The sequence below is a fragment of the Dunckerocampus dactyliophorus genome, chromosome 18 (genome assembly GCF_027744805.1).
Source record: "Dunckerocampus dactyliophorus isolate RoL2022-P2 chromosome 18, RoL_Ddac_1.1, whole genome shotgun sequence".
Lineage (NCBI taxonomy): Eukaryota > Metazoa > Chordata > Actinopteri > Syngnathiformes > Syngnathidae > Dunckerocampus > Dunckerocampus dactyliophorus.
The window spans coordinates 1,833,592-1,848,918 of NC_072836.1; the positions used below are offsets into that span (position 1 = coordinate 1,833,592).

The 15,327-nt window shown below is 51.1% G+C and overlaps 2 protein-coding genes and 1 pseudogene across 4 annotated transcripts; 1 reads left to right on the forward strand and 2 right to left on the reverse strand.

Moving 5' to 3' along the window:
• Window positions 1–603: 603 nt before the first annotated feature.
• On the reverse strand, window positions 604–12,152 carry sh2b1 (SH2B adaptor protein 1). Of its 3 annotated transcripts, none has more exons than XM_054759035.1 (10): window positions 9,170–12,149; window positions 6,629–8,507; window positions 5,471–5,572; window positions 5,318–5,409; window positions 5,176–5,252; window positions 4,951–5,106; window positions 4,680–4,891; window positions 4,438–4,612; window positions 1,930–3,811; window positions 604–1,816 (listed from the first exon to the last, which is right to left on the reverse strand). In XM_054759035.1, the coding sequence occupies exons 2-9, from the start codon at window positions 8,261–8,263 to the stop codon at window positions 3,510–3,512; spliced, it is 2,751 nt and encodes a 916-aa protein (XP_054615010.1). In that variant the 5' UTR covers window positions 8,264–8,507; window positions 9,170–12,149; the 3' UTR covers window positions 604–1,816; window positions 1,930–3,509. The 3 variants fall into 3 exon arrangements, with proteins under 3 accessions (XP_054615010.1, XP_054615011.1, XP_054615012.1); XM_054759037.1 differs by lacking the exon at window positions 604–1,816 and adding an exon at window positions 4,211–4,301 and having other exon boundaries at window positions 3,646–3,811; window positions 9,170–12,148; XM_054759036.1 differs by lacking the exon at window positions 604–1,816 and having other exon boundaries at window positions 2,690–3,811; window positions 4,680–4,873; window positions 9,170–12,152.
• LOC129170907 (heat shock 70 kDa protein 1-like) lies at window positions 10,008–12,055 on the forward strand (annotated as a pseudogene).
• Window positions 12,153–12,185: 33 nt separating the features above from the next.
• On the reverse strand, window positions 12,186–14,752 carry jmjd8 (jumonji domain containing 8). The gene is made up of 9 exons (XM_054760020.1): window positions 14,531–14,752; window positions 13,376–13,462; window positions 13,248–13,296; window positions 13,041–13,167; window positions 12,935–13,003; window positions 12,755–12,874; window positions 12,611–12,678; window positions 12,408–12,542; window positions 12,186–12,269 (listed from the first exon to the last, which is right to left on the reverse strand). The coding sequence occupies exons 1-9, from the start codon at window positions 14,635–14,637 to the stop codon at window positions 12,186–12,188; spliced, it is 846 nt and encodes a 281-aa protein (XP_054615995.1). The 5' UTR covers window positions 14,638–14,752.
• Between the last annotated feature and the right edge of the window lie 575 nt (window positions 14,753–15,327).

Consider the following 15,327-nt stretch of genomic DNA (forward strand, 5'->3'; position numbering starts at 1 on the left):
TAGTGGATGCGACAAAGCGGTGGTGGAGGTTACAAAGCGGCTGTGGAGGTTACAAAGTGGTAGTGGATGTTACAAAACGGTAGTAGAGGTTACAAAGTGGTAGTGGATGTGACAAAGTGGTGGTGGAGGTTACAAAGCGGCAGTGGAGGTTACAAAGAAGCAGTAGTTGATGTTCCAAGATGGTAGTGGAGGTTATAAAGAAGTAGTGGAGTGAAAAGTGAAAAGTTAGCGATCCAGGAAGGAGGAGAATAATTAGCATGCGATGTTGCCAAACCAAACTAACAGTTGCTGACAGCTGCTAGATGCTAACAGCGTAATGAAAGAATAATCATAAAACTTAAGCATGTCTCACCTTCACTAGACTCTTCTTGCGTTCTTTCACTTTCGCACCAAACTTCGCTCCCTCTAACCTGAGCTCACTTGACTCACTGCGGGAGGGGCAAAGTCCACAGTCATTCACATGACTCCAAACCAGGGCAGAAAGAATTGCCATGCAAACCCAAACCAAATGTGTGTTATTTCTAATAATATATAGTTTACACAGTCAGTGAATAAATTGCTTTGAAGGATTTGAATGAGAGCCAAGAGTAGTTTTTGCTTTTCATGGCTTATTTGTTGTTGTTTGTACTTTATTTTGCTCAAACTATTACAGAATTCCTTAACACCGTGGATGCCATTGGGTTAGTCTTGGTTGACACAACTCTGCAGCATCGCATGGACATCGGGGTCAATGCCTCTGGACCGGCAGACGAGGGTGGTGGTGCCCCTTTTTAAGAAAGGTTCCAACTATAGTGGGATGACACTCCTCAGCCATCCTGGTAAGGTCTATTCAGGGGCTCTGGGGAGGAGGATCTGTCAAATAGTTGAATCTCGGGTTCGGGAGAAGCAGAGTGGTTTTGGTCCTGGCCGTAGAACTGTGGACTAACTCTACACTCTCGACAGGGTCCTTGAAGGTGCATGGGATTTAGCCCAACAAGTCTCCATGTGCTTTGTGGACTTGGAGAAGGCATTTGACCGTGTTCCACGAGGAATCCCGTGGAGGGTACTCCGGGAGTTTGGGCTACCGGACCACCGAATTCAGGCAGTTCATTCCCGGTATGACCGATGTCACAGCTTGGTCCACATTAAGTATGATTCGTTTCCAGTGAGGGTTGGACTCCGCCAGGGCTGCCCTTTGCACACAATCTGTTCATTACTTTTATGGACAGAACTTCTAGGTGCACCCAGGGCATTGAGGGGATCCGGTTTGGTGGCTGAAGGATTGGGTCTCTGCTTTTGGCAGATGATGTGGTCCTGCTGGCTTCATGGGGCCGTGATCTTCAATTCTCACTGGTTCGGTTCGCAGCACAGTGTGAAGCGGCTAGGATGAAAATCAGCACCTCCAAGACAGAGTCCATGGTTCTCGCCCGGAAAAGGCTGGAGTGCTGTCTCCGGGTTGGGGATGAGATCCTGCCCCGGGTGCGAGGGAAGGATGGAATGTGAGCTGGACAGGCGGATTGGTGCGGCGTCTGCAGTGATGCGGACTCTGCAGATAAGGTGGCTCGGGCATCTGGTCAGCATGCCTCCGGGACACCTCCCTGGGGATGTGTTCAGGGCACGTCCGGCGGTAGGAGGCCCAGGACACGTTGGAGAGACTGTCTCTCAACGGGAACGCCACGGGATCCGCCAGGAGAAGCTGGACGAAGTCGCCGGGGAGAGGAAAGTCTAGGCCTCCCTGCTTAGGCTGCTGCCCCCGCGACCCGACCTCAGATACGAGTCTGCCACCGCTCAGGGGAGAAGAAAAGGTCAGGTGTGCACGGTTTATCCATAGCAACGACTGCAACGAATGCAAAAAAACAACCCAGGATCTTTGTAAGAAATACATCTGCATCAGCCCTGACGTATTTCCCAAATAGCCCCAAATAACAGCGAAACAACGAGCAAGCTTACCGGCGTCCGACTCACGCCACGCTGCAGTGAAGCGCCTAAGCACACAAACGTGCGTTCATGACCGCAATGTCGTTGGCTTCGTATCGCCACACCAGGCGGTCCAGGCGTGTGCTGGCCACCCATCAGGCTTTGTAGGTTATGTTCGGTGCCGCCCACTCATCAGCCAACAGGTGTGGCGCACACCAACATGCCACATTCTGACTGTATTTGACCTTTATGACGTAATTTTACCAACAGAATTTGTTGACGTTGTGGCATAATGCTGCTAATGCAGGGAAATCAGCCACCTTTGTAGAAAGATGCTTCATGAAGTTTGCTCCATTTTCTTGCATTTGTTTAAGAGGCATATCTACAACGGGCCAACCATTTATTGAGGTTTTTGTTTCGTGCGTATATACAGGTATGTCTATGGGAATCTCCGTGTCAGGGTTTTCTTTGTTCATATACGCTGTGACACCCGACTCGAGTGACTCATAAAAACTCGATTCAGTAAAAGGATTCGGGTTTACCATCGTGTGGCGTTTGCATTACACTGAACTTTCCTGGCCTCCATATTATTCATAAGAGATGTTCCTTTCAATCTTAATTTTTCCGAGCAACTTTCACCGGGAGGGGCTGGTACTTGAAGTAAGCGCTCCCATCCCAGCCAAGTGTTTGTGGGCCAATTGATTGGGTTGCTCATTGACTGAGCATTTGCCAATCGAACAAGATATGCTATTATCGGGAGACTACAAAACACGTCATACGTCACATCATGATTGACAGCTGGCCCTCATTGCTTCATGGTTTCTCCTTTTCAAACACGTTTTATTTATGTTTATTCTTGAGCTTGTAGTTGAATTTGTAAAGTTGTGTTGATGTGTGTCAAGTGTTCGTTTCATGCCAATAAGTAACTTTTCCCACACATTCAGTTGTTACGTTTCACTATATTTATATTAGAATCAATGTAGTACCTGAAACTAACCACAGGGGGCGCAGAGCCGCCCAGCACAGAGAAGAGACAGAGAAAGGCACAAAGAGTGGTCAAAGTGACAACACAACATGATGAGCAAAAAAAGGAAAGCGTTAAACAGAGCGTAGATGACACAGAAAGGCACGAGTAGAAAACCTTCTTTTTCTGCTAATGGGTTCTTTTTTGCTGAATGGATGGCGAGGTCAAGGAGGACTTGGCGGCGTGAGAAAGGGCAAACCCACAGAAGATAGCTGATCTTTTTTTTTCCTATTTTGATCCTCCAAACAAAAAGGCACAAAGACATCAGAGTGAAGAAACAAAATGAATACTATTCTTGAGAGGGTCTCCTTCATGTGGAGTTGCCGAGCGCCACGGAGGTAAAGCGCCTGCTTCATGTACCGCACGTGACATCACAGCTCAGGATGAAGTTAGCACTTCCCCATTTGTGACATCACAGCTGGCCAAGATGAAGGAACCAGGTCCTGGTCGGGCTCAGTGGACTCCAGCGAGGTATGTAAGCTAAGCTGGTGGACTCGTGGTGCTTGTTAGTGTTGGAGTTAGTGTCTCGCTGGGCGTCCATCTTGTCTCCTCTAGTGTTAGTAGCGCCACCTGCTGCTCAGTCAGCTCCTCAAAAGAAGGAGTACTGGTTATCAACGGCTCGGGGCGCCCTCACTGCCTCCAGCTCTTCTCCTTCCACAGCTTCTAGTTGGCGGAGAGGAGCATCCCGATCTTCCCAGTCCTCCGCCACACCTCCGCTTCCACCTTCACTGCTGCCGCCGCCACCGCCGCCGCCCCCACCTTCGCCTCCTCCTCCTGCTGCCCCCTCCAGCTCCGCCTCTCTTCCTCTCTCCTGGGGTGGAGTTGGGGGCGGCGGGCGTCCCGGCGGCAGGGGGGGCGGCTGAGGAGGGCTACGGGGTCTGCTGGTCAAGTCTGCAAAGAGCGAGGAAAAAAACGTAAAAAGGGAGGATGAGGAGGTGAGCAGCATGGGGCAGTAAGCGATGTTCAGGGGGTATGGGGGGAGGGGGTGGGGGCTGTGATGAAGGCTATGGTTGTCATGGAAACGGTGGGCGGTCTACACTTGAACAATCTAGCATGGCTTCCTGTTTGTACTTCCACTTTGGTCCACACCGGACAACACCAAGTCACACCAAGGTGTGAAGGAGGCGTGGCTAAACAAGTGCATTATTATCAAGTCAGTCCACTTGGTGGCAGTAACGAGTCTTTGTGAAGGCAGTGTGATACGCAGGCTGTGAAAAGGAAGCAGGAAGCTCGCATGCTAGCATGAACATCAGTCACCTCACACGCACACGCATGTCTGATCTCACTTACACACAGTCAGAGATGGGGGTTGATGGAGAGTCGGGATGGCGCGTGGTGATGACATCACAGACTGTAGGCCGACTGCCTGCCCTGTCCCGCCCTGCAAGGATGAGTCACGGACACAAACGCGCGTCAGCGAAAGGTGGGCGTCACTCACGCAGAGCAGCTGCTCAAGTGAGAGCTGAAAGAAGCAACGTTAGCAGAATTTGCTAACGTGGTGCTAAGCTTGCTCCTACCCGGTTGGCGAACAACGGTGGCGCCCACGAAGCTTATGAGCGTCACGTCGGAGGCGCCGCCGGACTCTAGGGGGATGGGATGCATCCGGAAGTGCTCCAACATGTCAAAGATGGACTGAAACCAAAGGTGCTGCACGCGGCAGTGGCCGTTCTCATTCAGCGACAGACGCAGGTGCTGGAGGAGAGACGCCAAGGTCAAAGGTCCCGACTGACTGGAACATAAAAGAATCCGAGCAGCTCACCTTGGCCTTGCCCTGGAAGTTGAAAGTAAGGACGTATTCCCCGCGCCGCGTCTCGCTCTGGCGAACCAGGAAGACGCCGTGGCTGGCCGGACCGCCCGCCAAAACCAACTGGGCTGCTTTCAGGCGGGACAAGGTGCCGTGGAACCACTGACACTCACTGAGCGGGTGCTCCAGCACCTCGGCAGATGTCACCTCTGAGAACAAGAAGGAGCCTGCGTGGGGGAGGGGTGGTCAGCATCATTCTAGAAGCATCTTCACGCTGAGTCATCACCTGTAGCGTCTGGCGTCTCTGCAAACGGCGTGCCCAGGCTAGCCCCGCCTCCTCCAAGAATCCGTCCGTCCGGTTCGTCCAGTGGGGCTCGAGGTGGCAACTCGGGCGGAAGACTGTCCATCAGTGGAGAGGAGCCTCCCAGGCCGCCGTAACACACTATGTAAGCAGAGAAAGCAGTATGACGACCAACGCCATCCTCCATCTTTATTTCCGTCACAGGCTCACCTTGGGACAGACGCTCCACAATCTCTGTCATTCCGCTCCCATCCAACGCGGCGCCACCATCAGGATCCTCCTGCCCACTGTAGGAGACACGCACGTTAGGACACACGCTGCATGTCGCCCACTTCCCGTCTGCCCTCCTCACCTGAGACAGACACCTTTGTGGATGTCACCAAGCCACGCTCTCATCTGGACCGCGTCCCGGGTCTCAATCACGTACTGGGCGGAGCCTTCCAACTGAGAGGCCACAAAATCTTTCATTGACGCTTTGCCGTACTGGGTGGCAGTGTTGGCTTACCTGGAGCAGAAAGGTGTTCTCCTTGTCAGGAAGCTCCTGCGCCGTGGTGCTCCTCACATCCACAATGGACCCACACGAAACCGTCAACCGCGGCTTGGACGACTGAAGACAGAAAAGATGCACTTTGACCCCAACAATGCGGAGGCTTGCTGGGTTCACACTGACACCAACACCACGTGCAACGTAGAACCTTTACTGGGCCGCTGAGCATCTGTTATGTGTGGAATGATGGAGGGCGTGGCCTCACATCAAGGTGGGCACAATGACTACACCGCTTCTTTTCTGCACGCACACACACGCGCGCAACAATTGACTGAGCCGAGAAATCCAACATTGGAACGAGTCTTTCAGACCGAATCCAAAAACCAAATCGTATGAAAACCCAAACAAAAAATCGCATAGGAAATACAGCAGAACCTTGGTTTTTGTTAATAATTCAGTGCTTCTTTAAGACTTGGGACACTATAAACAGATTCCCAATAGGGAATCCTCTCATCATCTTGATTACAGTGTGTGTGTGCTTTATTTATTTAGAACACACACACACACACACACACAGCGATGAACAACTCAAATGTGGCTCCTTCCCTCCTCCTAATAAGCACCGTGCGCCCTGCGCTGATGAGGCGTTCAAGCGCACTGTGTATTTCTAAGCGTCTTGTGGGCTTTTTTAAAAAAAATTATTACACCTGCAAAATAAGACAACATGAGTGGCAGAGGTTTGCTAAAGAAGGTGAGAAACACTATGAAATTGAAGAAAGAAGTGGTAGCAAAGTAGGAAGGTAGTGTCTGTTCCAGTACAAATGTAATGGAAAGGTTCCGAGTTAACACAGGTTGTAGAGGGAATGGTTTAAGGGAGACACATAACAGGAAGTGTGTGTAAGGGGTGAGCAAGTATTCGGCTCTCACCAGCCCCTTCTGATTTATCATCCACTCTCTGCATCGCATGTGGAGGAGCAATCGCACTAGGGTCTAGACTGCATGTGTGCACGTGTCTGTGTTGTCCAATAATTGTGCACAATTAGGTATTCCCCTAAGAAAGACAAAAGGTGGCTCAAAAGGTGACTGAAATATTGAACTTTATGAACATTTGGGGTGGATCCAATAAGATGTTTGTGTATGTAGTGTAGTGCACGTACTTCATTGTAGTGCACGTACCTTGGGGGGAACAAAGAATTCCAAATAGAACTCGTCACCGTGCTCGCCTCCTTCTCTTTCCCGCTCTCTGAGGACCAGACGACACTTATGCCAGCGACCGCCCTTCCATGGTACGTTCCCGCCGCTCACCAGGGGCGGTGCCGCAGCTGCCAGGGCGGCGTTGTTGTCGGGGCCGTGATGCAGGAGCGCGAAGGAGAAGCCCGGAAAGCCGTGGCCTCCGCTGAGTTCATCGTTGGTTGAACTAACGCTCACGCCGCCTTCCCGCACCAGGCGGCCCACCTTCCTCGGCGGCACCATGCCGGCTGTGGCGGCAGCGACGCTGCTGGGAGGCAGCATGGAGGAGGCGGTGCTTGCGGTAAGGACAGGAGGCGGGGATCGCGTTAGCCGTAGCTTTTCCAGACGCTGGCTCCACTTGTCCTTCTCCCCGCCTTCGCCATTGCTCCGCCGCCGGTCGGAGAGCGACAGAGAGGTGGCGCTGCTGGAGGACGAGGGGGGGAGTGAAGAAGAGGAGGAGTGGGGAAGGGCCAGGGGCATGGACAGAGACACGGGCATGGACGAGGTGGGCGTGGGAGGCTGGGTGGCAGCGTTCCTGGAAAAAGCGGCATCTTGCACACCAACGGTGTAACTGTAGCTGGTGGGCAGCGGGCCCGGCGTCGAGTCGCTGGACGCACTGCGCCAATGCAGGATGCCACGCACGCTCCCGCGTACGCTGCGCCCCACGCTGCGCAGTGAAAACCGCTTCTTCACCTTGTTTTTGGAAGCAGCGCTGGGCGGGGGCGTGACCGAGGAAAAGGAAGGGGGCGTGTGAGGAGCGCAGGGGGAGCCATCCACCTCTGTGGTCTCAGCTTCCCGCTCTTCTGGCTCCACGTCCTCCCCCACGGATGCCGTCCCCAACCAGCTGTCCTCCTCTTCCTCCACGGGCGCTTCCCCATTGCCGGCAGCCGTGGCGGCACCTTTGTCGTCCCGCCTCCCGTTGTTCCCGCCCACCGAGGAGCAGCAGGATGACGATGAAGATGGAGGCAGGAGCTGGCCGTGGGCGTAAGAATCTTGAAATCTGTCACTGCTGCGGCCGTCCAACACGAGGCGCGTCGGTGCCACTTTGGAGGCGGGCCGCGCCACGTTACAGGTCGGGACAGCTCCCCCAGAGGTCGACAGCGGGGATGCGGCTTCCTCTTCCAGGGATGTAGCGTCCGACTGGGGAGCCCAGCTCACCATGTCATCCCTCCCTGAAGCACAGCTGGGCGGCATCACCCCCTCCAGCTCGTTCTGGAAGTGACGAACAAAACGGTCCGTAAAGCGGCGGCAGAAAGCAGCAGCTGAGTCGGGGGTGTAGTGCGGGTTCTCCAGGAGGAAAGCCCGAAAGTGGCGCGCAAAGTCTCCAGCGGCCACCCGGGCATGAAGCTCACAGAATTCAGTCCAGCTGAGGCAGGGCGAGGGCGACGGCGTAGGCGTGTCCGACAGCGATGACGGGTGGGCCGGGGGGGGAGGGCTCACCAGAGGTGGGAGGGAAGGTGGTCGGGGGGACAGGGGCAGCAGAGAGGGGGACGGCGGGGAGGGCGATGGGGAGGGTGAAGGGGGTAAGGGAGAGGAACTTGTGGCCCGCGGGCTGGGAGGGGTCAAAAGAGAGCCGTTCATTCTCTAGCTGACGACGCCAATCAGACCAGTCCGAACACGAGAACAGTGCGAAGGCGAGCGCTGGCGCCGTCTAAGAACCTGCTTTGGCAGCACAATGCATCATGGCAGCTGGGCTACATGATCCTGACAACTTCCATGGTTCCTCATCCCAGACCAAACGGTCTGGCAGCGACGGCGGCGTGAGATGTGTGAGGCCTTCCTCTCGGTCACGTATGTCAAACATCCAGAGGAGCGTTGCCACATCCTGTCCACACAAACACAAACAAACATTGTCAGCTGCAACACTCTTTCCTAAGTCATCTTTGCTTTTCTGATGTTGATGCAACAATATCACAAGTGGTTCCAGGATAAAGACATGGATGTACTAAATGTTAGTTGTGATGATACATTATGATTACACATTGCGATTATACATTGATTATACACGTGGAAAGGGTTGCAATGGATTGCTTTTCTATTTTCTACTTCATCTTCCATTCTGGATGTAAGCTGCTGTTCCAGGACTCTTCTCTTTAACTAATGCTCTCCAAAATCTGTAACTACACAGCAAGTCCAAATAATGCAATACTCATGGTGGAAAATGTGCTTGACTACTTTTTTCTGGGTATTCTATAGACAAGCAGCTCAGTGCACCGTTAAAACGCTGCTGGCAGCTTTAGCTGGCTAACGGCAACGAGCAAGCAACACGCTCATTCAACTCACAATAGCAGCAAAACACGGACTTATTCCAGTGACAGGCAGCAAAAATTACATTTGTGTGAGGAAAATGTGTGTCATAAGCTCACATTTTACATCATCTCCCGGCAGATAGAGCCAAATGTATTCGCGAGCTAAGCTATCCGTTAGCAAGCTAGCTGGCTATTAATAAACCAGCTCGCGACTACCAACATTAATACAGCAACGTACCTGTAAATCACAGCCGTGTGATGGCCTCTGCGTGTTCGACTGAGACCGAAACGGAGGACAACTTGGGTCCGGTAAACATAGCTGCACAATCACGTCCTCTGATGCTTGTTATTGTTGCTAAACAAGAAGATTGCGACGATGAGCCAGTCTGTTCTCCTCTCGCGAGACTTGGCGTTAGTGCGACGTCGGTGCCTGACAGCTGGCGTGCACGTCACACGCGCACGAAGGAGATCCCCCTTTAAAAATGTTTAGCCATCTGTGTTGTCTGACTCACTGTCGTGATTTTTACTATTCATGCTAATAACACACGCTCACTGATTTTTACGATTAAAATGTTATTTGTTGATGTCAAATAACACTTGTGTTCAGTTTAGTGTGCACCTTTTCAATAAAACATCTGGAATTGACTAGATGATTGTAGACGATGAGGGCGAATATATAAATGACGTCAGTAAAAACTTGCTCCCATATTCTCGCTTCATCTTGAAGATTCCAGAGTCTTCTGAAAAAGCCACGTCAATGTTGGAAGTTATGACCACTTCCTGCCTTCACAATAAAATTTCCGTACGTTCATCTGCGTTACCACTGCCGTCGTAAACGTGCCGCTCCTTTTATTTTGACAGGGCCAGCAGAGGACGTTGTCCTTGCTGTTGATATGACTTGATGGCGAAATGTCTGGAAGTTGCGAGAGAGTCAGCTTGGCGGGTATATATGAGCTGATCGGACAGCAAAAGCCAGAAGAGCATCCTTTCTACTCTGAGGACTTTTAAGTGTAAGTTGACTTTTCTATTCTTCATATTTATTTGATTGATCTTATCAGGGAAATGATCTTCAGGAATTTTAGAACGTTTAACATGAACATGTTTGACGTTTGGTTGCATGTTGTGCTCTTCACAGACGGACATCGTCACTGGGATTAAAAATGGTGGCAGCAAAAGGCATCGCTGTCGGCATAGACCTGGGAACCACCTACTCTTGCGTGGGCGTTTTCCAGCACGGAAAAGTGGAAATCATCGCCAACGACCAGGGCAACAGGACCACCCCCAGCTATGTGGCTTTCACGGACACCGAGAGGCTCGTCGGCGACGCCGCCAAGAACCAGGTGGCGTTGAACCCCAGCAACACGGTGTTCGACGCCAAGCGACTGATTGGAAGAAGGTTGGATGATCCGGTGGTGCAGGAGGACAGGAAGCACTGGCCCTTCCAGGTGGTGGCTGATGGAGGGAAAGCCAAGATGAAGGTGCAGTTCAAAGGCGAGGACAAAACTTTCTACCCAGAGGAGATCTCCTCCATGGTGCTGGCCAAGATGAAGGAGATCGCCGAGGCGTACCTGGGCCAGACCGTGTCTAGTGCCGTCGTCACAGTCCCCGCCTACTTTAACGACTCCCAGCGACAGGCCACTAAAGACGCGGGCGCCATCGCAGGACTCAATATTCTGAGGATCATCAACGAGCCCACGGCAGCTGCCATTGCCTACGGTCTGGACAAAGACAAGACGGAAGAACGCAACGTCTTGATCTTTGACCTGGGTGGCGGTACTTTCGATGTGTCCGTCCTGTGCATCCAGGACGGCATTTTTGAGGTGAAAGCCACCGCTGGAGACACACATCTGGGCGGAGAGGACTTTGACAATCGCATGGTGGACCACTTTGTGGCAGAGTTCAAGAGGAAAAACAAGAAGGACATCAGCGACAACAAGAGGGCCTTGAGGAGGCTGCGCACGGCCGCTGAGAGGGCCAAGAGGACGCTGTCCTCCAGCTCCCAGGCCAGCATTGAGATCGACTCCCTCTTTGAGGGCATTGACTTCTACACCTCCATCACCAGAGCTCGCTTTGAGGAGCTTTGCTCCAACTTGTTCAGAGGAACTTTGGAGCCGGTGGAGAAAGCACTGAGGGACGCCAAGATGGACAAAGCCCAGATCCATGACGTCGTCTTGGTTGGAGGTTCTACACGGATCCCCAAAATTCAGAAGCTCCTCCAGGACTTCTTCAATGGCAAAGAGCTGAACAAAAGCATCAACCCTGACGAGGCGGTGGCGTACGGCGCTGCCGTCCAGGCCGCCATCCTTACCGGTGTCAACTCGGCCAAAGTCCAGGACCTGCTGCTGCTGGACGTGGCGCCTCTGTCACTGGGTATCGAGACCGCTGGAGGCGTGATGACGCCGCTGATTAAACGCAACACCACCATCCCTGCCAAGCAGACGCAGATCTTCAGCACTTACTCAGACAACCAGCCCGGCGTCCTGATCCAGGTCTACGAGGGCGAGAGAGCCATGACCAGGGACAACAACCTGCTGGGAACGTTTGAACTGAGCGGAATCCCGGCCGCACCACGCGGCGTCCCGCAGATCGAGGTCACCTTCGACGTGGACGCCAACGGCATCTTGAATGTGTCGGCGGTGGACAAAAGCACGGGCAAGGAGAACAAGATCACCATCGTGAACGACAAGGGCCGCCTGAGCAAAGAGGAGATGGACAAGATGGTGCAGGAGGCCGAGACGTACAAAGCTGAGGACTGCAGCGGGACAAGATTGCCGCCAAGAACTCTCTGGAGTCCTACGCCTTCAATATGAAGAACAGCATACGAGACGCCAAGTTGAGCGAGCAGGACAAGACGACGCTGACGGACAAATGTGATGAGACCCTCAGCTGGCTGGAGAACAACCAGCTGGCCGACAAAGACGAGCTTCAGCACAAGCAGAAGGAGCTGGAACGAGCCTGTCAGCCAATCATCAGCAAGCTGTATCAGGGGCCGGGGTCTGCGGGAGGCTTTGGGGAGCAGGCCTCGACCAGCCCCCAGGGGCCCAACATTGAAGAGGTGGACTGAGGTGGCCCCCTGTGTAGCCAATAAATGTTTGACCTGCTGTGTTACTCTGAATCTTGTTACTTCACGTCTTATTCCACAATAAAAACTCTCAATCGTGTGTGTGTGTGTGTGTGTGTGTGTGTGTTGGTACGTGAAGGGGGTCATGGTTTTGCAAAGAACACAATAAAACCACAATGAGCGCAATGGGTGTTTAATGTCCCAGGAAGGTGGACATAAAGACGCTGGTGTCCAGGTTCAGCGTGGCATGCCACCAGCGGTCGGGGAAGTAAAGCACCTGATGGACAAGTTTTGTGTTACCATGGCGACAAACACCAAACACATTTATGACGTCTTTATGTAGACAGACAATCAAATGCTGGGGCAGGGCTTGAAAACTAAAATCCAAAGACAACCATGACTACCAAGTCGGTACCTCTCCGGGTCGGATGGTGCACTCCAGTGGGGCTTCGTGTTCTGGCAGGTGGGGGTAGGTGTCTGTTAACCAGGACAGGGTGGTGCTGTTGGGGTGGAAATGTGGCTCCTTGCCAGGTGGGTAGAGGAACCAACGCTGTGGCGAGACAGAACACGAAGATCAAGAACCGTCCAAACACTCAAAACGAGACGACAAAAGCTGACCTTCCTCCCGTGGATGACCTCGGAGAAGCCCGGCCCGTGCCAGTGGAAGGGGACACCGGTTCCGGCACCTGAACAAGACATTTTCACTTCTTATGTTTGTCTAAGCTGTCTCAAAGCAAAGTAAAGAGAGTGCCGGGACAAAACCTGCGATGCCGAAGCTGTACGCTCTGCTGGTGCGAGGCAACACCAACGGCGGCGGCTTGTAGACGTCAAACAGACTCTGCCACTCGGTGAAGTTGTTGTCGCCAAAAAAGTATAACGTGTCTACAGACGACATCCTCACTGTCACACCTGCCACCAGGAAGACACGCCCATTTTACTCACCGCTGCCAAGGACGTCCAGCGACTGAGGCCTGAGCAGGTCGTCCACGTACTTTCTGAAGGCCACGTCCACTGTAAACACGTCACACAGTGAAACATGCAGTACAACTTGCAGTGCCTGATGGGTAGACAGCTGTACCTTTTCTGTAAGAATACGTGTTGGCGGTACTGAGCCGTACTTTGCGTTCACCGTATTCTTCCAGTAAAGTAGACTTGGCGCACAAAGAGCGGAATTTCTACAAGGTGGTAAAGAGTAAAACATGTCAGACATTAGCACCACTGTAAGGTCTGACATGAGTTTACCCTTGTACTGTACCGTGTTATCCGTCACATCTCTGATGACCACTGGTGTGCTGTATGCATATCTATGGAAACAACACAACACTCACACACATGCAGCAGCTAAGCTAGCTTGCATGCTCGCGAGCTGCTACATCAACTCACCTGTCCAGGAAGTGACGCAGTGACAGCGAGGAGCCGTCCAGCACTTCAATGTTACATGGACCTTCATGGTGGAGACCCTGCGATGGCCTGCACGCACACCCATACGCGCACACTCGCAATAACGTTCTTTACTCTGGTCTGTGTTACTCACTTGATTCTCTCTCTCTCTCCAGTAGGAGGCACTCAGCAGCGGAAGCACATTGTTTACAGCATATTACAATATAATATATTATATTGTGGCACCCTGGAGAATATTATATGTATATTGTAATTATTATAATAATTTATTCAATGTTCTTTACCCCCCCCCCCCCCCCCCCCCCCCCCCACACACACACACACACACATTATTTGTCATCTGTGTTAGCAAAGGAAGACCCCTCTGTAGATGCAGAGTTGCAATACTTGTATTCGTCACTGGGTAAGAGGAAAGGCACTTGAGATGGCGCTTACTCTACAGCAGTAGCAGATCGCGTGTGATGCAATCAACAGCGTCACTCATTACAGACACCTATAATGTTTCAGCACGACAATTAAAAAAATATGTAATAACTTGAGGCGCTGTCATATTCATGAGTGTAACAATATGACATGATATAACTGGTACAATATATATACTATGATAGTGTATGATGATGTTCAAAAAGAAAAATCAATGTATGTAAAGTGGTAACATTTGAAGTGCTTCATCACATTTGCTGTCTGACATGTTCTTATCTTGTGTTATGCGTACAACAATGATCACTTAGCTTCTCAGTCAGTTAGCAACTCCAGTATTAGCAATTAGGGGCTATGGCAATGAGGATAGTGTGACCTGCCTCCTCTGTACGGACAGAAAATTATTTTCAGTCTTGTCAAGTCATTACTGTACAAATAATTAACTAAAAGTATGACATAGTATTATCTATATTATCAATCCACCTACAGTACGTAAATTCAAACCACACGGCAGCCTCTCAAGGATGACGTCACGTGCAGCACAATGTCCTAATGCAGGTTACATTACTGGCAAAATGTAAAACCAACAAACCCAGGACAGTTTCACCACTTTCGTTAAATAAAACCCTGGACGGCCGGCACAGGAAAACAGAACATGACGTGGGAACATTGGAGGTTAGGTCACCCTCTGCTGAAACAGAAGCGAACAGAACTCACCAGCCACCGTCATCTGGCAGATTCTCCGCCTTAAGTTCAGCAATAAAATATATCAAAGCCAAGCGGAAGTACGTCAGAAACAGAAAGCGAGCGGTGATATTTTCCATTCAAGACAAATTAGTCACAACGACAACAAAACGACGAAATTAGAAAATACAAAGATGACTTGGGGCGTCCTCACTTCCTGGTCAGCAGCCAATCAGGAGCAACCACGACATCCGTTGTGCTGCGTTCAGGGGACGTGGGAAGTTCAAAAAGTATATCTCTAAACCAGAAGCAAAATCAGAATTGATCTTTGCTGTCATTGTGCTTTGTACAAAGCCGAATAATAACCTCATCATAAAAACACAAGAACAGAATAAAACAAAACAGCTTAAGCATTATGACAAATATTGCAACCATTTCATATTGCAGAAAACAAAACATCACACACAAGACTTATTGCACACTTATTGTTTGTGTGTGTGTTGATTGCCTTTATGGTTTGAGGACAAAGCTTTTTTGATTTTCAGTCGCTTTCAAATAGAAAAGTTCACGTAGATTCAAACATAAAGCAGCCAAATTTGTACTACTACAAATTAAAATACCAAATAAGTCTTTTATGTACATATTTTTGCATATACTTGTATACAGTTATTTTACATAGCTTTTGTTGTTCATTATTTTATATAGTTTTTGTATAGTTACTGCATAGTGTAAATGAAAGAAAGGCCAAGATGGCGGGTACAAGTGGGTGACAAGGGTTTTGTCCGTAAGGTGGCTGGGCTCTCCCTTAGAGATAAGGTGAGAAGCACTGT